General features: G+C 40.3%; 1 protein-coding gene across 4 annotated transcripts in view; it reads right to left on the bottom strand.

The window, feature by feature from the left end:
- The window catches only part of TNRC6C (trinucleotide repeat containing adaptor 6C), a 90,163-nt gene that overhangs the window by 7,438 nt on the left and 59,591 nt on the right, over positions 1 to 23,134 (bottom strand). Inside the window, exons 6-19 of one of the 4 annotated variants that reach the window (XM_080356228.1) lie at positions 19,815 to 20,024; positions 18,471 to 18,637; positions 17,173 to 17,253; positions 16,532 to 16,589; positions 16,187 to 16,332; positions 8,816 to 8,989; positions 7,411 to 7,557; positions 6,817 to 6,939; positions 6,190 to 6,273; positions 5,662 to 5,893; positions 3,773 to 3,940; positions 1,819 to 2,010; positions 1,526 to 1,669; positions 7 to 123 (exon numbers count right to left, since the gene is read on the bottom strand). In XM_080356228.1, the coding sequence (XP_080212354.1) occupies positions 7 to 123; positions 1,526 to 1,669; positions 1,819 to 2,010; positions 3,773 to 3,940; positions 5,662 to 5,893; positions 6,190 to 6,273; positions 6,817 to 6,939; positions 7,411 to 7,557; positions 8,816 to 8,989; positions 16,187 to 16,332; positions 16,532 to 16,589; positions 17,173 to 17,253; positions 18,471 to 18,637; positions 19,815 to 20,024 (2,043 nt within the window). The remainder of the gene's footprint in view (positions 1 to 6; positions 124 to 1,525; positions 1,670 to 1,818; positions 2,011 to 3,772; positions 3,941 to 5,661; positions 5,894 to 6,189; positions 6,274 to 6,816; positions 6,940 to 7,410; positions 7,558 to 8,815; positions 8,990 to 16,186; positions 16,333 to 16,531; positions 16,590 to 17,172; positions 17,254 to 18,470; positions 18,638 to 19,814; positions 20,025 to 23,134) is intronic. The other 3 variants (XM_080356225.1, XM_080356226.1, XM_080356227.1) reach the window with 3 other exon arrangements.

The raw sequence follows: 23,134 nt of genomic DNA, 5'->3' as shown, positions 1-23,134 counted from the left end.
TCGTACCTGCAATGCTAGGTGCGGATGCAATGCTGCTGAAAGAGCTACTGTAGCCGGAGGCACTAAGCGGCCAGGCACTCGATGAAGGCAGCGTGGCATTCTGAGATGATGTTGGGGATGACCCTGCAGAACCAGCAGAGAAGCAACTAAGAAAGATGGGCATAATGATGTTTGGTGTGACATAAGCAAATCTATTAACGTGCAAATACAAACCATGCAAGGCATTTCCCTTAACCAGCCCGGTTTCTGAAGTCTAGGAATGACATGTTATAGAAAGCATGATAAAGTGAAGCAGAAGTCTTTAGTAGAAAAGCAAGCTGGCACAGTAGCAAATGTGCTAGCGCCTGTGCAGAAGATAAATTCTTAACTTCCTTTAAGCTACGTGACTCTCAAAACACTAAAGTGTTTTGTCTCAAGGAACAGGCTTGATTTATACAAGTGCTCTGCCAGCTGACTTAAGCAATGGCAACTCTAGATGAGCATAGATGCATGTGATAAACTAACCTCTTACCATGGGTGATTTGTCCTAAATTACTCAAGCTAAGCACTTCTCCTACATCCTAATGCTCACAAACATCTTCAGATTTTTGCAGACTTTCAGTAAAGCAAGAACATATTTTAGCAATCGCTTCTCAGACTGATAACATTAAATGAAATAGCCTGAAGCCATCTTGGTACATCATTTACAATCACAGGAGCTATCTAAGCATACACACAATTTCCTTACTGGCAGCAAATACAGAAATTGATCTAACACAAAATATCTTCATTATAAAGACCACAAGCGCTGGCAGTATTCTCTCTATCCACCAACACAATTAAGCATGTATCCTAAGCGACTTAGCATTCCTGACATACATAGATGGACTCTGATACTGAAACACCTTTAACTGACTAATAAAAACAGGTGAGTTCTTTGGAAAAGAGCACTGTACTGAGGCAGAAGGGAGGAAGCAGAAAGACAATCCCAACCCTTATGGCTCAGTAAAAAACACAGGCCACATTTTCAACTGGAATAGCAACCAACCAAACTTTACCTTTACTCTCTGTGCTCCACAGGACACACCACTACAGACATCAATTGTAAGCAAAATAATGATTTATCAATGTCTTCTCTGGAAATAATCTATTCCCAGGTAGCAGTGAGGGAATTATATCAGATTCAAAGGCACATATGCCCATAGAGCTGAACCTCTTCCTGATTCCATGTGGCTAAGACTTTCAGCTCATAGTAGCTGACCCTGCAAAGTTTATTTAGTAAACAGCGTAAACCAAAAATCAGCCCAAAACCTCAGGTTTTGTCTAAGTGTCCAGTGCAAGGACACAGGCCAGCCCTCTAAATGGAGCTCAGCTCTGTTGACAGGATCCGTGCACTTCCATGTGCACTATTCAAAGAGAGTCTCTTCCTGGCAGCATGTCATGAAAGCCCCAATCTCAACGGGAGGGGTACTGACAATAATGAGTAATTTCACCTAGGGGCAAACACCTAGGTTGTATGAGATGTGAATGTAATTTGTGTGTTTACCTCCACTCTTGAGAAGATAGCGATTAACATCCTGTATCGTGGTGTTTATGGTAGGCCCAGTTGGAACACTTCCAGGAGTAACATCGGGGTCATTTTCAGGATCAATATTCTGCAGTCCTTTCCATGGCACTCCTGGATGAAACTCTGTTTCAAAGATAATAAAAAGAGGACTATATAAAGGCGGAATTCTCCACAAAGTTCCTGCGCATCAGAAGGCGTGAGTATTCAATAAACAAAACTAGCAATACATTTTAAGGACAGCAGTTAAACACGAATGCTCTGTATTTTGTTACCTGGTGGCCAGTTTATGCTGGAGCCATTGGAAATTTTATCACTATCGGTTTTGGCACGTGACCAGCTGTGAGGAACAGCTACGGGTGGACTGGCAGGCGATTCACTGTTTTGAATCAGATCGTACCGGCCGTAAGAGTCATCAATGGAGGACTTCCCCGGAGGACCAATACTTAAACCTCCAGGTATAGCACCTGCAATGAATGAAATAGAAAGGCTTTGTTTAGGAGTGGGACTAAATTGGGATATTTTCTTTCTGTATTACAAAGATAAACGAAAATCAAAATATAAACCCAGCAAGCAAGGCTTGACAGCCTCTGAAGCCTTACTAGGAATTACAGCTGTGAGAGATAAACCACCGGTACAATCTAGACACTCAAGTTAAAGAAATTTGGACTACATCACTGCCAAAAAGAGACTAAGTAATTCAAATCATTACACTGATGGTAAATAGGAATTTACTGAGACAGCATACTAAAGAATATCACTGAAAGCAAGCTCCCTCCTCATCCTTCTCTTGGTATTCATTGCTAACAGGATGGATGATTTGAAACAGCCTTTCTCACATTCCTACAAAATATCAAACAAGAATTTGGCATAAGCACCACAGCTACTTGCAGAATGAAAAACTACTGTAAAAAAAACCCAAACAATTAACACCACTCATAATAAAGTCCAGGATACAATGAAGTTAACAGAGCACCATGTTCTAACAGAATAAATTTGGTACAGAAAATAAAGGAGTCAGGATACTGGAGGTGTTTAGGGATAAAGGTATTCAAACAGATCACAGAATCAACTGGGTTGGAAAAGACCTCAGAGATCATCAAGTCCAACCCTTGGTCCAACTCCAGTCCGTTTACTAGATCATGCCACTTAGTCCAATCTCAGTTTAAAAACCTCCAGGGACAGTGAGTCCAGCACCTCCCTGGGCAGGCCGTTCTTCTGCTAGCTCCCTCATCACCCTAGGATGGATCCCGTTTGATCCCATAGACTTGTGAGGATCCAGATGGCTCAGGAAGTCACCAATGATTTCCTCCTGGAAAACAAGGGGCCTCTTTGGCTTCCTATCTCTGTCAACCACCTCTAGAGGCCAGTTGTCCTGAGGGCCACCTGTCTTACTGGTAAAAACTGAGGCAAAGTAGGTATTAAGTACCTCAGCTTTCTCCTCATCTTTGTTAACTATATTTCCCTCAAAGTCCAACAGAGAATGCAGATTTTCCTTGCTCCTCCTTTTGTTATTAATGTATTTAAAGAAGGACTTCTTATTATCCCTAACAGAACTGGCCAAATTAACTTCAAATTGCACTTTTGTTTCCCTGATTTTTTTTCTGCATGATCTAGCTGTTTTCATAAATTCTTCATAAGTAGCCAGCCCTTTTTCCCAGAGTCAGTAAAGTCTCTTTTTATTTCTGATTTCCTTCAGAATCTCCCTGTTTAGCCAAGCTGGTTGTCTTCCTTAGATCAGCAGTTACTTCTGGAAAAATATGAAGCTTCTGCTCCTAACTCCCAGGGCAGTAACTATGCAATCCATCCTGCCTTTGTACAGCACTGGTTGTGAAAGACTGATGATACTGGAAACATTGTGGGAGAAAGCCAACGTAAAGCTTTTTTGGATTGAAGGTATGCAGACCTGGAGTAAAGGGAAACTTGTGGGACTTGTTTTGCCAACGCCAAAGGCTTGTTATACTTGAATTCCATGTTCTGAGCAACAAAATTCAGCAAATTAAAAAAACATTCCTACATAGCATGTAGGGAGTGACAGCAGCAAGAGCTTCAATGCATTGCTGAATATGACTGCAGAAACCATCTTAAAAATATCAGTCTCAAAGAGTGCTCCGTACCAACCATTTATGAGCGCTAAATGAAAATAGTAACATGAGAAAAAAAATTATAAGTGCGATATGACTCAAGTCTCAAACAGCCAGATGGACACAGAGATTAGAAGTGATGTACCGTGCTTGCTGGAGTTCTGGTCAAGCGAAGAAGCAGCACTAGACAGATTATCCATTGAGTTGGGGTGTGTCCACTGAGGAAGGCGAGACTGGGACTGAGAAGTGTCCTTCACTGACAAACCACCAGTAATGTCCATGTTATTTACATTCATGTTCGGGTTCAGTCCAGCTAAAAGGAAACAGGTCATTAGATATCCACAATACACCGGAGGATTAAAAGAGGTGTTCAAAAATCCAGCTGAAGAAATTATTAAACGTTGATTTTCAGGCATCGGCATGTACCTGTAGTTATTTACTACACACATTTTTAACCTGCTGTCAAGAACTTTTGCTTTTATGGGAACAGCAATATAGCTCCCATGAATTCAGAAAATGTTAAAACTTTGCTAAAAGGAAAAAAAAGAAAAAAGATGTGGGGATAATATTTTAAAGCTGTCAGTATTACTACTCGCAGTCTCTTCCCTTGTCTCAGAATCTGGAAGAATGTGCTGGAACTACATTTAAACCAGTGAAGAATTTGGAGCACTCCACTGCTAAGCCAAAATATTCCTAATGTCTCACCAGCACACCCCCATGATGTCTGCCATTTTATTTTGCTAACAACATTTTAAAAATCCCAAACAAAGCAACTAATTAAAAGGTCAGACAAACGGCAGCTATTCATCACAGCAGGTATTGTACTATTTGGGCATATATTTCGTATACACAGAACAAAATCACTCGGAATGTATTTAGGGAATAATTTTGACATGCTTCTGTGGCACGAATCTGGGTCCTTTTGGATATATAATCTTGAATGTTAGCAGATCACAGGAAGCTGAGATATGATAAGAACCTCTTAGGCTTAGGCCTTTAATTCATAAATTCTTCTGCCTTCTGACGCTTCCTGCTGTATAACAGCTCACCATAGCAGTCAAAATTACCTTCTTAACTGCTGCATGGTAGATAAAGCTTGGCAATTCTATTGTACACAGCATAAAGAGAGTCACAAAGAGATTAAATTAATTCCTTTATGTAATAAATGAAGCCTGTAGCATATATAAAACAAACACAGAAAATAGGTCTGAAAGGTTCTTCTGTTAACACTGTCTCACAGCTAAATACATTATTTTGAAATCAATCCTATCTGACAGAGTTGTGTCTAACCTGCCACAAAATGACTGGTGAAGAAGATTTCAGAAACTTCCCAGGTAATCTATTCCAGTACTTTACTTTGCTTAAAGCAAATAAGTGATCCTTAATGTTTAACTGGATCTCCTTTTATGCAACAGAAATTTATTACCTCTTGCATTAGCCACATGCAAGAAAACATCTTCAAAGTTATCTTTTACATTTTTGAAGATTTCTGCATGTCTCTTAAGTCCTCTCTTTAGACTAAAGCAAGCAGAGGATTTCATTTTCTCCTTAGCAGTTTCATTTTCGAAACATCTAATCATCTGCACAACACTCACTGCACTCCTTTAAACTTATCCATATCTTTCTTGAAAGACATTGATTAACACTGATGCTTTACCAGTGCTGATTAGAGTGGAAAACTAACTAGTCACTTTGCCTGACTTCAATATAACATTTGTGTATTTTACAATGTGATGCTGTTAATTTATATGTAGTTCACAGATAGCAACATACATTGATAGTTAATTAAGCAAATCTTCTGTTGTGATACTTGTAGGCAGAGCTAAGCGTGAGCAAATATAGCCCACCTGAACAGCTATCAGATAAGCATGTAATAACATGATTGTGTTTTGGCATTTCAACATTATTTAATAAACGTATCTTCTGTGTTTATGTATTTGATACACTGTGAAGCAAAACATTTAGATGCTGAATTAATGCAATATACTCCCTCTACCTTTTGCATACGGAATAGCTTTAATGCAGGGCACTCACCAAGAGGGTAAGGAGCAAAGGTGTTCGGTGAAGACTGTTGCTCTTTGGTCTGCAGGTCAGGAAGGCCGGGAGCCTGGGGATGGGGTGAAAAGCTATCCATGGCTGATTTGCCTGCAGAGGGGTGCAAAGATAGATGTGGAGGGGGAGGCTGCTGCTTCATAAGCAGAGCCTGGGCCAGCTGGCGCTGGTGCTGCTGGATCTGCTGCTGCATGTTATTGATTGTACGTGCAACCTGGTGAGAAAAAGAATCAATAAATGCTCGATTGAACAAAAAGGCACCAGGTTTCTTGTGTCTTTCTCTACAGTGAAATAACACAATAGATCTGTTTACAAATAAAAACCAACTGAACAAAGGGTTGAAGAGCTTTCCTCCTACTGAAATAGCTTTATTACTCTAGCACTCTCTCTTTTCAATACTCAAGCCATGTGCTGTGTAATTGTTTCTAGGGATGCTCTGGCTGCTTTGGTATAACGTAGTACCATTGCTTTAAGCTATTGAAACCAAATTCTAATGGCAGGGAAACCTACTTGCTGCTCCTGTTGTCTCATGGGTCCGGAAACATTACGCTGAGCCTGTAACATCTGCTGCTGGATTTGTAAACGTTGGTACGCCTGCGAGAGAGAGAGCAGAGGTCAGAGGTCCTGACGGATACAAGCAGCCCTTGCTTGAACTGCTCCGGAACATGATAAAATAGAAAAGGCAAACACTGGAATTTACTGAAAACAGTCAATGAGGCAAAAGTAACAATCTTGCTATGTATACATTATAAAATACATTTAAGTCCAGTGTAAAACCAAATACATCAATAAAAAACCTGATGAGTAAGTTTGTGACCAATATGTATTCTTTAAAGATAGGAACCTTTTTTTTTCCCCAAAAATATACAATGTTATTCATACCAGTACAAAGAGAACTACATTTTAGTTCCGCTGATCAGCTATAAAGGATAATTATTCCACAAATGACTATTTATAAAGCCTGAGGCAAAACCCATTATTTTGTTTCTTTGAAAAGAAACTTTCTTAAAGAAACTGACATCTGATTGTTTTAAAGCTCTGTCACGTCCATTTAAAAATTTAGTTAGCCATTCTCCTATTTTATCTTCGTGCCTTCAGTTGTGCTTTAGAGCTTATTTGCACTGTCTTTTAACTTACCAGCTGCAGCTGATAGAGCTGGTTCAACATCGTCATATGCTGAGGATTATTAATTGGCGAGGTTAACTGTGCAGGGCTGAGACCAATGTTTTTTGCTGCAAACTGCAAAAGCTGTGCTTGAACCTAAGAAAGAACAGTGTATTAAACATTGTACATTTACTTTTAACACTGGCAACTGTGTAAGCCGTTAATAAGAGTCACAAGACATCGGCTGGAAAATATGACTATTACCAGAAGTAGTACCACAAGCCACCAAAAAAATTTACAAGAGACTCTAATAGAAATCTTAATAACCATACTCAAACGTCCATTTATAGAAAAAGGGCTGAGAACTAACTGCTCAGCTCTCTAGAAACACTACTTTTTGTAGAAAAGAAGCAAGACAATGTGCCCACACAGATGATGTACAGAGTGTACAAACTAGAACTTCTTAACCATATAATGTGCTTGCTGGCTAGGAAACAAATCAGCACAGACATAGCCAGGCGAGAGCTGCAAAGCCTCAGGAGTATGACAGAACGCATGTGGAGAGGAGAGGGAATGTGGAAGAGTTCCAGGGAAAGGGAAAACTTGAGAATGGAAGTGCTGTCTAACCTGAGGGGATAGAAACTGAGGCACTTGAGCACGAAGACTAGGCTGGGATGAATTAAGAGGTTGCACTGGCGGTTGCTGCGGCTGTTGCATGGTCCTGGCTTGTGCTGCTCCGCTATTGCCAAACATACCCAGATTGCCACTCGGTATCTACAGCAGGGCAAGACAGACATTGGCACTTAAAGACATCATTCAGCGTTTAAACTGGAAGCTACATAGCTGTGCAGTCTTTATCTTCAGTGATTATGACAAGAATGGATAAAGAAACCAGTACATACAGATTGTATTGACAATCAGGTTTAGAATCAGGGATGGCAAAGAATGGCGTGTACCCAAACTCCCAAACCTCCAAAACTTTGTATAGATGCTTGAACAAAAGGCAGCTGGAGGTGAAGATCACTTTTATAAGGATGCATAACCCTAGAGGGTCACAAGATGAACAATGAGAAGCACTTGCCAAAAATGGCTGTATTTGTGTAGCAAGGGACAGGAGAATGGTGGCAGTAAACTCACGGCATCCCAATCCTTAAATTAGCTACGCAGTTTTGATATTTAGTCATTTCATAAAGCTACTGATAATGGACATGCTATCAGTGCCATCACTGCTTCTGAAAGATATGCTTAATGGGCTGTAAGTGCTGGACAAGTAATGCCTTTAGAAAACTAGCTTTAAAAGAATATATGTAACAAAAGCCACTGTAGAATGATATACAGAGTTTTTCTGCATTGTTATTTCTTATCTTTGCTGGAACTTCCAATTTATATGGCAAAAATAATCTTTTCATAATTAACAGAAGTTTATGAACTCAGTCTTCTGGTTGTTTACAAATCTTCCTCTCCATCTCCTTTGCCCTTCTTTCCCTTTCAGCATGTTCTACCCAAGGGCCAAAACATCCCACTTGCCACAACGCTCTATCTGACCAGAGGTGCTAGAAGCACAGTTTCTTTCTTACCACCTGTCAAAGCTATGAGCTGGCTTGACACTTAGAGCAGGAATAAAAAAGCCCCCATAACTTCTCACCCATCTTATCACTGAATAATTATGCCAGCCAGGAAAGACGAATTAGAGCAACGTCTCTGCCTTAGAGTCGGTGACAATGAGCAATGCCTCAAAAAAGAGAAACCTCACATCAATCAAGGCAGAGCTATACCAGTGTTGAGTGGTATAAATCCATAACACTGCAGCCTCTTCTCAATGTATGTGTGCAATTAGCGGGCTAATTACAACTAAGCAGTTGTTTCATGTCCTACAATGTGAAACATTAACACAGCAGGTAGTTTCTCCACTGATATTTCATGTGAACAAAGATGTTGCACACCCTTTCAGTTTAAACCACCATTTTCTCCTGGGAAGTGAGGAGTCCAGGAGAGCTGAAATTCAACTTGGGCTCTCCCCCAACAGCCTTACCTGTCTAGAAGAATTCAAGTTTTGCATGCCCAGCCCTGAGGCAATCCCGCCCAGGGTCTGATTAGGGAGTGCACTGTTTGAAAGGGGGAGCTTCAGGCTTGGTGAAGGCAAAAATGGTGAAGTAGTGGGCTCTTCCACTAGGCCGCCATCCTGATTGGAGAAAGAAAGGGTGAGCTGTGTGCGGGGCCCAGGAGCAGACAGTGCACAAAACAGTGTCCCATGGCAATATAAAAGGACATGGATGAATACAAATATTAAAAAAAAAAAACAAAAAAAAAAACAAACCATGAATAACAGGGAGTGAAAAGTATGAAGTGAAGGGAGAAGAAAGAGAGAAATAGGATTAAGGTATTGTTTTTCTTTGTTACACTTAATCCACAAATGTACAATGCCCCCCCGCCACCTCTCCAGAAGGAACCCATTGCAGAGCTATCATGCAGCCACCTCCTCCTCCCCTCGGAGGTTTTCCCCTCTCTCCTCCACCAGACTGAAAGGTGGAAAGGGAAGAGACCCAACACATTTCAGGGAAGACTTGGATCAACGTGGTAAATCCTCAGCAGCGGAGCACAGGCTCTGCCACACCGCTTTTGCTACCCAGAACCTGGGAAAGGCCAGATCAGCTGATTTGATAGCAGTCCCCATTTGGTTCCACATCATAGCTCTGCTCTTAAAAAAGCACTTTTGTATTAATCCCCTTTCCTAACTGAGACATAGGACTCTCTTTTAATATTCACATAGCACTGAGTTATTATTATCCACTATGAAGCATTAAACCCTAACGCACCCAACACACACAAATATCCTTAACAAAAATACTGATGTCTGCGTAGCCTTCCTAGGAAAGTGATTAAGTCACCGTCTGAATGTCCCCCAGGAGGAGGCAGATTTTAGCAAGACATAAGGAGCCCCCTCTGATAACCGAGCTGTAAGGAACCATGGTTGAACATGGGTACGATGCACAGAAGGCAGACGCCGTGGGGGCCAAACAGCAAGTCAGAAAAGAAAATAAATCATATAATCCCCAATCAAACAGGTAGATATCTAGCTAGTATTACAGTGGGGTACCAAGTTCTATCTCAAACTGTGCTTTGATGTCTGGGAAGCCTGCGGCAAGCGTGATCAAATAACACTGTGTACAAAGTAGAGCTCCAAAAACAGGCAGAGTAAAAAATCTTTAATTTGCAATGTGCTGGACTGGTGTTTTTCAGGCAATATATTCATTGCAAAGAACAGCTTCTAAATAGGTGAGGAGCTATGTTATTTCAACCCATAAATTCAATGCCCCAGAAGATTGTGAGAGACTGATAAACCTCCTTTGTTAAAAAAGCAGCCCAGTCCGCTAACCAGATACCCAAACAAATGACTTAATGCAGCAAGCACACTCAGTAAATTTCATGTTCTAAATTAATCCTGAAAAACGCATTTTCAACAGCTCTCCTTTGATGCAAAGAAAAAGTTTCTTTACTACCAGGCAAAGTGACACTTGACATGCTATCTGCCTATCCTGAGGGGAACACTGACATTTTCTAATGATATCCCCAAGGCCTTTCAGCTCAAGATATTTTACATTCTACTGGACATCAGTCACACTCCACAAACAACTGCAGCTTGCATGACAGTAACAGGTTCAAAGATTTCTCCTTAGATCACAGACACATGTTCACAATTCTACCCTTCCCCCTTTAAAGTGAAAATAATTTCAAGCTTGGTGTGTGCTCTCTCCTTCAGATGCCATTGTTTCCTGCGTGAACAGACCTATTGACCGTGAAAGACCAATGCAATCCCACCCTGCCTCCAAAATTTATTCAATTCTTGTCTTGTTGACATGACTTTTTTCATATTTTGGAAACAGGCAGTGCCAGGATGGCGGAGGACAAGCCACACTGGAGACTCAGGAAGCTAATTTCCAGCCCTATGGACTCCTGCTCAAGGCCACTTGCACAAGTGTGCTCCTTGGCCAAACTGCACATGTCTTTTGGAGCAAGTTTATAACACATTGTTCACATTCACTTCGTTCCATTGTTTTTAAAATTTGAACTTACGTTGTCAACTGTGCTGCACAAACCTGTGCTCTGTAAGGGGAACTGAAATCAATTCATTTAACATAAAGCATTTTAGTCGGTCAATGTAAAGTGCTCAGCAGTCATTCTAACCTAAACTAGGTGATACCTTTACTGCCCACAGGGGTTTGTGACCCATTATTTTTCAGGCTCCTTTATGCAATAATTGCTTCCTGAAGAATAATATTCTCTACCTAATCTTTCCTCTTCAGTGATACTTTTACAAATTTATGGTACATTTCTTCCTCAGGCTAATCAATTAAACAAATCCCCTACATCTGAATCATCAAAATCATGCTCAATCCAGACTACATTCAACTTTTTTGGGACTTCACACAACTGTAAAATCCTACTGGTGGCAGCATTTCCTTCTACACTTATCCAACAGAAAGTACCACACTGGAGCTCCACAATACATTACTTTAGGACTTTGGGAGGTCTCTTGCAATAGTCTCATGTACCAAATATCACAGAATGCAAGCGGCATTACTTAAAGATGTTTTGGCCCTGTGATACAGATAATTTAGCAGAGGATTCCTGGACACCTAAGCAGTTGCTGGCCAACAAATGCCACTTCATGAATCAAAATGTCCCAACAGACAGATACAAGATGGATGAATCTGCCAGAGGTCTTTACACAAAGTCAGTTACAGAAGTACTTGGTAGAAAATATATATTAATAGCTTCTTAAAACAGAAAAAAACCTTTTCCAAAATAGGAAGCTAAGGTAATAAAATCTCATCTCAGAATAAGTTGTCTTCAAACCTGACAGGAGTCAGGTACAGCTTGCAGGAAATGCAAGACTCAAAGAAGTACTTTGAATTTTGAAAAAATGGGAATATGAAAAAGGTTTCAAAATTTGGAAGTTAAAAGAAACAAATCACTGGATCACAGAAAAGAGAGATGGAGGAAAGAAGAATTTAAAAAATCAACCTTAAAATTCTAGTGATCACCATCTAACTGCAAAGCCTACAAAAGTGTCTCTGCGTAATGGTAAAATATCCCATTTGCTATCCCAAAGACAAAATCAGTCACACTCACTGGGATCAAGAATGGGAAGGACAAGATTGAAAAAATCCCAACAAACAGTTTGTTCGAATTAGAAACATGGAAGAAAGTCAGAATGTTTTTGGAAGAACATGAATGCAGCCAACAGGCATGAAGACCTGTACACCTGGATTTCTCAATAGTAGAGAAGAGTGGCTGACCAGTAATAAGTCAGCAGTGAAACGGAGACTTAATTTCTAGGGTGAGAACTTCGCAGTCTCCTCTGTGCTCAAGAATTTGGGAGAAAGCTTGGAAGCAACATCAGAGCAAAGGATGACAGAACTCTGCTGGCAGTAGGGGAGACAGCATGAAAAAACAAAGCTAGAGGAGAGCAGAAGGGCAAATGAGTCTGTCGTGGAACTAAGAGCAGCTTCACAGAAGGAAAGCTCAAGCTAACGCCAAAGCAGGCTGATGTTACTCCTCTGCAGAGCTGACCTTTTGGTCACATAGATCTAATACAGTGGTCCAGAGTTCAGCACTTGCAATCTGTGCTAAAAAATTAAGTGATGTCTCTGTAGGGTTCAAGATTTTCAGTCACTGAGTGGTCAGTGCAGATCAGCAAGCCACCACATTTTTCTTCTGAGCTTAGAAGAACATGCGGTAGGTGCGATGAAATACACAACAAACCTGAGACACTACTCAGGGGTGGTACCCAAACCAAATCCTCGCACTTTGAAGCACTCTGGGCTTATTTGTGGTGCTTCCAGAAAAATCTTACATGCTTTTTGCAAATTTGACGGCTCCAGAAGACACGAGATAACATCTTCAAACAAAGCTGGTACTCAAGGTAGAGCATGCTCACCACCACATATAAGATAAAGCAGTTGAGAACATGTAGCAGGGTACTATCAGCCTAGCTATTTATTTTCTCAAAGCCACTGGATTTTTTCCCTTCCCCTTTTATGGTGCTACAAAACAAGATAATACACTGAAAAAAATAATAAAATAAAGCACTGAGCGCCAAAGATTGCCTCAGTGTGACACACAGAGTATCTGCAGCAAACGTTGAAGAATAAGTGAAAGCAAATATTCAAAGGTGATGTTCAGCTGCACAGATCACCACCAATCCAGAAAGAACAGGGAGTCCAATGGATCAAGGAGCAAATGTCAGAGCTGGAAATTCTCTCTCCTCAAATGCATAAGGTTAAAAAACCAAAAAAAAATTAAGTTGGGCTTTACCTGTCAAAGAAAATACAGGAGAAAAATCATGGAGACTCAATTCAAGTGAGCTGAGAGAATCAGCTGAGAAAGAGTGGTAGCAACAAGCACACTAACCCAGCTTACAATTTCACAAGGAGGAACCCCACATAACTTACTGAAGGCTCAGCAACGCCAGCAAAAGGATAATAACTTAATAAGACCTAAGTAAAATAAGGAGCACTGGCTGGAGTGCTTTGTGCAGCTGTGAGAGAGCTTGTCTGCTGCCCAAGGACAAGCTGAGCTGGAAGCGAGGCAGCTCCAGGCTCATGCTCTGAAATAGCACCTCAAAGGGCAATTTCGGAGAAGAGGAATTGCTCTAGTAGCACGAGCTGTAAATCTGGAAAGAATTTCTTTGGAAAAAAGATATCTATTCTTAGAGTAGGAACTATATTTGTTTAATTCAATTAGCAAGTTGCTCAACACTCTGATAGCTAACAAATATAGTTGGGGATTATTTCCTTTATTATAGTAAAGTCACTGTGACAGATTACGCCCAGACTGACAGATTTTACTAGCTGTATGAATATTAATGATTTTAGTACTCCCTTCTCAATAGTTGTGTTTAACATATGTTTCCATAATTGTGCATTATGCTGCACATAATGCATTTCTCTCTCTGGCAATAATTTTACTGCTCAAGATCTCAGTTCCTGAGATCAGCTGATCGGAGGCAGCTCGGCGAGTCCTGATTAAGCAAAATCTTCGAGGTACAGAGAAGCCTTTTTTTGGGGTTTCTTTTCTCTCAATCGGGCACTTTCGTTCTCGAAACCCAAACCCTGTGGCTATTCAGGTTTCTGGCTGCAGGGAGTGCCAGAGCCTGCTGCTGCCAGATGACGATGGCCAGCATCCCACCTGTGTGAGGTGTGAGCAGGTGCAAGATCTGCTCTACATGGTTGCAAAGCTTAAGGAGGAGATTGAGATGCTGAGGACCACCAGGGAGGGTGAAAAGGAAATCGACTGGTGGAATAATTCCCTGGCGTGCCACTCAGAGAGGCTCCAGGGGGATACCTGTGTCTAATGGAGTGCCTCAAGGGTCAGTACTGGGGCCTATACTATTCAATATATTCATCAATGATTTGGATGAGGGAATAGAGTGTATTGGAATACAAGAGGCTCCACTTAAATTTGAGAAGAAACTTCTTCTCAGTGAGGGTGACAGACACTGGAACAGGCTGCCCAGGGAGGCTGTAGAGTTTCCTACTCTGGAAACATTCAAAACCCGCCTGGACGCCTTCCTGTGTAACCTCATCTGGGTGTTCCTGCTCCAGCGGGTGGATTGGACTGGATGAGCTTTTGAGGTCTCTTCCAATCCCTGACATTCTGTGATTCTGTGATACCGTTACCCTAGAAGAGTAAAGGTGAACTGGCACATATTCATTGATTTTGTGACCTTCATCAGGAGAGAGATCTTTTAATTAACATCTTCATTAAAGTTTGCCATAAACGAATAGATTTGACATACTTAGGAAGGAATGTTACATGGCAGGAAGAGAAGAAGAAGGGAAGAAGAGCCAGGTTGAACTTTACGTTGTAGGAAATACACACAATTTAGTCTGGTTTAGGGAACATCGTAATGGACACCACGTCACTCCAGTGTAAGTAGGAAGCCCAGAAAGAACAAATGTTATTAATGCCCCAAAATCAGAAAAGCAGTTTTCTAATATATAATCTTTGGAGGAAACTGCCATGGGACTAGATTGCACAGCACAGCACAGCACTGTGGCAGCATCTGAACCATCACAAAAACTTTTGGTATGTAAGGACCCTCTAAAATTTTGTATAGATGCCAATTATTCCTTATTAATATAAATATTCCATTATTATGTAAGATGCACTTGTGTTTAATCAGATTAACTTGTTTACAGTTTGCACTGTACCAGCAAACTGTTTAGACTGTGATGACAGCAGAAATAGTAATAGTTGTCATTAAAAGGGCAGCATTTATCAGATGTCCCAGCATAAGGCCACACTAATTTTCTTAGCGCAGCACCTGGGAACCTGTCACAACACAAACCATAACTTTATGGACAACACTATAGTTAAGACTATAAGAAAACACAGGGTGGAGGACTGGAAAGATAATAATTATTCAGGGTTGGTAAAGTTGTGTTTGTGTAAATACAGTTTGTGTTAACAAGACTACATGTCATTGCTGTCTCACATCATGTAAACAGCTTATGTAAAATGAATTGGTTTCAGCACAGTTTATGGAAAGTATTGATTTCTGCATTCAGAAACCACCACCACCCATCTTTATGAACATTTCAAATAACTTGTGAAATAAAGAATGGCACCAACAACTATTCTTTCCTTACTAGTAATTGTCAGGGAGATTCTGAGGTGATTTGGTGGGTCTCTTTGTAGGACTTTGTGACAAGCTGTAAATCTCATTTCCTACTAAAGATCTGGCTGCTGTTTTTCCTACATTCTCTTCTTTAGGTACTTTGAATCTCTGACACAACAAACTTCTGGAGTGTTCTCCTCTGTCATTAAATGGTGCTGGAAAACTGGTCATACGTGATCACAGAAAGGGAGGCTCATCAGAGAGGCTGTTTATGACTCTGCGTGTCTGCTCCTTGACTTAAAAAAAATACCCCAGCTCCTCATTCCTATTCAAGTACTGAACTATAAGGAGCTCAAAACTAACGACGGGAATTAGGTGCCTAATTCTCGAATATTTTGGCTTTGGTCCGGCCTGATCGTTAATTTAGGCAATGGCCACTGACTCTCTGGACTTTCACAGAGGGAAAGGCCCCCCATGCTCTGTTTCTTTGTTTTTCCCATTTCTAGTTCCATTGCATTACTAATTCCCTAGTAGGTTTTCTTTTCAGGTATAACACTGGGGAGGACCATTGCTTATTTTTATGGGGGAATCAAATCACTGGACTTTTTCACAAGGACTAAATCCCCAAAAGATAAAACAAGAAAAGAAAAAGAATAAAGCAATACGTAACTACACATCACATTTCTCTCTAGAGTTTCTAAACAGACAGTGGATAGCACCAATATTTCTACACCATGTACAGTTTTGACTCGCAAGTGATACTCGTATTTCTGAACTTACCTTGTCAAGGAAGGTGGGGCGGTCCATGGAAGACTCTTTGGAGATTGGTGGTGGGCGGCAGCCAAGGGGTTTGGTGACCATTCCATTATAGTCGGTCACTCCCATTCCACGCTTGTCCATTTCCACCTTCTTTTCCAGCAGAGCACCTTCACAGAAAGGGGAAACGTATTGAAAAAGGTAATGCAAAGACAGTGAATTTGCCAACAGTAGCTCACAGAATTATGTCTTGCTTACAAAAGCAGAAGAATAAACAATATCCAATTGAACTGGACAAGATCAAACTCCCAGAATTATGAATGGTTCCTGTGTTGCTTCTAAGAAAAGCTTAATCATACAGATACTTACTCATGGCCTGATCAAGATTCATATTGTTGCTCTTCAAGGCCTCTTCCGCTGGCTCTCTCTGTCAAAAATATGCATTATGTTAAGAGAATAAGTAATCATGCTTACATGATTCCAAAGCAAATTCAGAAAAGAGATACGTCTCTTAAATACTGGATTTAGTATTTACTCAGTGGCACAAATAACATCCACACATTTTTTTTTTCTCCCTTTACCAACACCCACAACAATTAAATTCATTTCAGTTTGTCAAGTAAGTACCAGTTCTACAAGGCCAAATTATATTCTTCTATTTAAATCTCTTCTTGTTTTTATGGACAACTCATATCACTATGATATACCAAAAAAACCTGAAAAACCAACCAGCCCACCAAAAAAACAAAACCCCAAACCGGCAGCTATCGTCTAATTTCACCTGTTTAATACGGAAAGGGGTACAAAAATGGAATTATTACTGAAGTTCAGAATTTTATAACAGAGGCTACTCTCAACTTCAGAAGTTCTAAAATGTCATCAAGCAAAGTATATCATCAAGTAATGTCAGCAGGAGACTGAAGATCTTTTTGCAGCTACAGTCCAAAACACAAAGAACTAGAAGCTACAAGAGCCAAGCCACGGGTGTGTGAGCTGTGGACACTACTCACAGGGAAGCCCATGTCTGTGAGCTGTTTTATCAGACGGTTCATGATCCAGGCCTCATCTTGCTTGCTAGATGTCTTCATGCCCTTAGTAAATAAATGGGAGATTCCATTAATGGTCTGGTACCAAAATTCATACTAGTTAGATGTACATAAAATATATGGTTAAGGTTTTTTATTAATAACACATGCTACCGGAAGATGTATTAGTACATTAATTTAGAAAGAATTGAAGAACCCTCCGACCAATGTAATTATGATTCTGTTCCCCCACAAAGTGTACAGATTTTATCTCAGCTGAATAGGTGTTCAGTGTACTATTTAGTATTTGATTTGCTGACCACTGAATTAAAGCCACCTTTGAATTTACATATTTCATTTTAATCCTTGGCAGGAAAGCATAATGAGATAAAAATTTCTGAAATAGTAAATCACTTCCTGAAAAACATTCCCAAAACCAAGTTTGTAACCTTGAAGTTAAGAACGTTACTCAGTGTATTTTCTTAAAAACAAACAAGAGCGTCTAGATAAACACCTTTAAAAGATCTCTGTGCAGCTTTTCTATCACAAAATCCTTAAGAAGTCTCTTCCTTTCAGTTCTCCAGAAAGTACCAAGGGACAAGCGTGGATTTGTTTTGGGCTGCGGACAGTACAAGAAACAACCATACTTGATCAAATCACTGGCCTAACTGTTGGCTATTGGAATAATAAACAAACTGGCTAAATGCATTCCCATTTCCTTTAAGTTACAGCCTGGCCTTGTCCTGAAATAAAAGACTGTGCAATGGAAAACTTCCCAACACAATTGTCTATGTTCACGGTTGAGTGCAGCATTAATACAAGTTTGCTATGTTCTCATACCAGTACACACCTTACAATTATCTATTTGTTCTTCACAAATAGGAAACAGATACTTTTTGTTGAACCACTTCATCACAAACTGTTTGCTTTTCTAGAACCACGGCAAGGGTCTGAAAGCCACCTTAACACCTTTTCTGTTTCCATTAATATGTTATCGTTTCTTTAGAATACATGGAAGCTTATAAAACTTAGAGAAAACAAAAGCAGTAACAACAAAACTCCCAAAGCATCTGATACGCTTAAAGTCAAAGATCTCCCACTTTCCCCCGTGAGCAGGTCGGCTGTACTCAAGCCACTGTAGTGGCAAGCTGGGTTTGCATTCAGGTGTCAGAGCTCTCATTTAAGAGCTTGGGTGTACACAACAGACAATCTGCGACAACTTACTCTAGAAATGTTATACTAATTCCACTCTTTTCTAGAGAATGCCTTTCTTTTTGTCTTACCTTTTGAAGTCCTTTCTTCGGGGCGTTCCCCCAGGAATTACAGGAGGAGCTGCTCTCTTGTGAAGCAGTATTATTCCACATATCTCCTTCTTCATCTTCCCACTGACTAGTACTGAGATTCACTTCATCCCCACCACTGCCCCAGCCTTCTTGCATAGATTTTGAAGCTGGAGGGAAAAGAAAGAGGGAGAAGAAAAACCAGATTTAATTTCCTGCAAATTTTGCAGAAATATCCTTCTATGCAATATCCAGTATAACATTCGAGTATTTTCAAGAGATACAGAGGTTCATCAAGCAGCTTAACTGGCATTAAATGATAAGGACAACTTCTTTGAAGCTAATAAAAAAGTACTATAAATACTTTATAGCAGAATAAATCCACCAACAGCAAGTCTGTTTTTTTCCTCAACAAATAAGATCTGTGGTCATGGTCATTTTGGTCTCCTAGGAACAAGGAACCAGAACTATGACCACACACTTGTTAAGTGTTATTTTTGCTTTCAATGAGTCTCACAATTTTTCCTGCCATATTCTCTGATGAAGAAAACCAAATTTCAAGGTCATGAATGGTCAGAAACTCATTCCCACCTCAGAAGAATGAGATCTGAGCTGCAGGGAACACTTTACATTCAGTGAACAGGCCCCTCATTTCATTCTATTCTGTTTACTCTGTTTAAAGCTGGGATTACTCATGTTAAGGCCTCTAACTCCTCTTTTTAGGTTTTTCTGGGCCTTTTAACTATCTCTCAGTATAGCATTTTACAGGATTGAAACTTAAAGACTATCAAAACAGCAAGGCATTTTGAGATGGAGGATTTTTATCAAATAACGTTAGGAACCACGAAGTAGTTGCTGAACCTAGGAACAGTTTAAATCGCTGAAGAAGATATCCACTCCCTCAGCTTAACAGAATAGTTATGACTAGTCCTTCTTATGTACTTCTTCTCCTACCACAATCAATCCTATCTTTACTGACCTCAGCTGCTTCACAGCCCGGTACAGGTTTCTTTAAGGCAGCGAGTGATAAGTACTATTCATGTTCTTCTGCAGTTTCCCAGTTTCCCGTGTCCCTACTGTGTTGCTTTCGAAGTACGCAAAAATACTCTAGGGAATACCTTTAAATTGACTGGATTGATGCACTATATTCATATTTTTGTATGAGCATGGTATCTGGAATATTACTGTTTTGAGACAGCTAATTGAGTTTTGAGCATGAACTTATTAAGAACGCCTCTGATGTAAATGTACAGAAAACCAGAAGAAGTGCTGTTTAAAAATACCAAGAGAAGCAAACAGACTTGGCTCTTTCCCCCCATTTTGCGACAGTGACACCCAGGCACACACCTGGTTTGCACAGTGCTGGGGCAGCAGCTGGAGCGTTTGTTCTTCCGTACGTCCCTGCCGGCTCGGCAGGATTATCTCCCCACCCGGTACCGCTGCTGGGGGGCTTCCCCCAGGCCGAAGTGCCGTTATCCACCGCAGCAGAAGGGGACGAGGGCTCTCCCCAAGGAGCTTCGGTCTTGGTGTGGACAGTAGGCATTTCTCCCCAGCCTGCTGGAGCAAGGGGAAGGAGAGAACAGTGATGAGAGGAATGGTTTCTTTTCATCAATTTTATTAAAGGTTTTGTCTGGAAAAGAGACTAGATGATCTTTCGAGGTCCCTTCCAATCCCTGAGACATTCTGTGATTCTGTGGATAAAGTTACATTTTTGAATGAATGATGCAAAATTCTACAGGTACAAGCAGAAATTTCCTTTGTATTTGCCAAAGGATTTTTATTTTTTAAAAAAAACCAAGGTTTTTTCATCCATTTTAAAAATAAGCCAGTAGGCTTCATATTTGAAACAGAGAAGGTGGAATATTGGGTCAAGGAGCCTGCAGTGCCATCAGTTTCCCCCTGGCAGTAGGATGCTCTCCAGCACCATCATGTACCTCACAACAAAAGCAGCTCACAAACACCATCACAGTGGTTGAATCAAAGCAAGAAGCTACTTTTAAGTTCCTTTCCACAGCTGTTTGAAAGGAAAACACCTTCAGTGGTCTCAAAATCCAAACCTGCCTAAAATTTTCAAAAATTCTGCTCAAGAGAAAACTTATTTTCTCTAGGAAAACAATATGCATTTAGGCTTTCCTGAGAAAAAGCTCCATGCCTTAAATAACACTCAGATCTGCACGAGTGTTGTTTTGCAACAGAACAAGCTCCATCAAAGGGTTCTTTGGCAAGAAAGGGAGGTTTTAACGCTGAAGTTTAAAAGCACTGTTAGAATTGCAAGAAACAAAAAGATCACAGCAAGTAATAAACATGGACACATTGGCAGAGCTTTGTTTTATAGAAATAAAAACATAATTAACATTGGGCCCCGGCCAACAGGAAATCCTCAAGGGAAAGTGAAATGTTCACTAAGCTGTGGCAGGATGCAGTTGTTTTCCCTCAAAATAACCCCATGGCCATTTGGATGGCAGAAACTGTTTGCCTTGAAGTTGTTTGGTTTGTGATAAATACCAGAGCATATGACTACAATACAGGCAAATCAAAATATTAGAACCTTATGGAGATGAAGAAGGAAGAAACCAGGTAGAAAAGAGATTGTTTACTAACTAGTCACTAGTTAGTGTGCTAATAATAGAAAATACATAATCTGGTGGGCAGGGTGTGTGTAAAAGGGAGGGTTATAGATGTATTTAAGAGTCACCTGTAACCCTTAACCTTTCAAGTCTTTGTGTTTTGAAAGGTATTCCAGTTCATGTGCTGGGGCTCCACACCTTCCAGCGTTAGGGACGCTCTTACTCGGCTTCCACCCTTGTTTGCAAACCGAGAGCAGGTCTCTGGTCATCCCTCGGCTGTCTCAGGGCTGAGCACCCACAACAGGATTCCAGGTTCTTACACACGAGCACCCTAAAGGAGCTCAAAACTCATCTGGTTTCAAATCCGCTCTGCTCAAAGTTCGAAGCAAGGAAACCGCATCACTTATAATCAGTGTTTCACATAAATTTCATGCTATGAATGGCACAGAAGTCGCACTGAGACAATGGCACTGGATTCTGAAAGGAACAGGGAGATGTTCAGAGCTTTTGGAATTTATACCTGGTTCAGATTTTTAAAACTCAAGATCCTTACTCTTTAGAAACCACAAAGACCTTCATTTTCGACCCAAAATCTCCATAGGGAAGCCTACATTATCTTTCATTGTTTCTTTTCTCAGCTGGAGGATGGTGGTTGGAACCTGCCTAAGGGGAAAAAGAGAGCACTGAGTCCCCTCCTCAGCACTTGGAGGAAGGACCTGGTGCTGTTTGGGACCCAGAAATCTCTAATCATCCCTTTTTGGAAAACATTTTCTCACTTCTTATTGCCTTCATATCAAAGTTGCAAGAGTTAAAAGAATAACACACAAGTAATTTAGATTAAAATTGAATCTAAATCCAAAGCACTACCTTTCTGCTCATCTTCCTAAACTCACCACTGGTTTGGAAGCAAGCTCCTATACCAGAAAGGATTATGTTTATCACATATTCTATCTTTTTTTTTTTCAATAGAAAAGAAACTCCTTAGAGCATTATGCATTACCATCAAGCGCGTACCAACATCTGCTTCCCATCAACAGCTTTTAAGTTCTGTATTCAAAAGAATTTTGAGAACTTCTGGGGCTGGGTGACAACTTGAATAACAAGACTGTAACTTGGCCTCTGTTTCTAAACTAATACAGTATAAACTTAAAAGTCAAAAGGGACTGTTACTCCTTTGTGAACAGCAAACTCAATGTACAGCAACATCAAAATCCGCTTCTTTGCCATCTTAGAGCTAATACAGAACGGAATCCAGGGCTTCTTATTAATGATATTTCCTGAGTAACAGGGAACCATAAAGTGCCTGGCAAAGCAGTAAACTTTGCTCTGCAAGGTGTTAGATTATTTGAACATCATTAACAATACCTTGCTGTATGTGACCAGTTTTACAAGCACAGGTGTAATGATCCAAAAATCAGCTTAATGAAAAAAAAACACCACCCAAAACCAAACAAACCCCACTTTCATGATACCTCCACTACAGATCAGAAATTTCAACTGTCAGCTCCATGGGTAAAGTTTTAAATATGGATGAAATAAGTCTAAAGTAAAGGAATTACAGATTGTGTGTGTCGCGCTGACAAGTACAAACCTATTTAAAGATTTCTCTTTCTGGAGAACATGTTGTTTTACTAAAATAGACACACTCAACTATTAAAATATTTGACCAGAGTAGGGAACATGAGACTATTTTTACACAGACATTAAAGTTTGAATTATTTCAAAACATCAAAGAGAAAAATGATGGAAATAAGAGAAGTAGAACAAATCCCACTTGGAGAAAGAGACAGTAAAAAAGTCAATATTTAGCCATGACCAAGACGAAACAAAAACTTGGAGACAAAAATCCAGTGAAGAATTTTAAAGTGCATTGCAAGATTGGATTTAGTTTGAGAAGTCTGTGGTCATGATACAGGGCAGGGCTGCTGGTTACTTTTATTTTAATACCTCCCTCCTAAACATTTCTTTCATTTTTCTCCCCCATTTTTATTCCTTGCTGCTTGTCTACAACAGCATCTCATCTTTGACTAGAAAAATCCCTAAATGCTTAAAAACTTTCTTTGGAACCCAGCTGAAGTCAGAATGACTTTTCCCAGCCAC

Source organism: Nesoenas mayeri (assembly GCF_963082525.1).
Source record: "Nesoenas mayeri genome assembly, chromosome: 19".
Taxonomy (NCBI): domain Eukaryota; kingdom Metazoa; phylum Chordata; class Aves; order Columbiformes; family Columbidae; genus Nesoenas; species Nesoenas mayeri.
The sequence above is the reverse complement of the archived record's forward strand: the minus strand, read 5'-3'. Positions and strand labels throughout refer to the sequence as shown.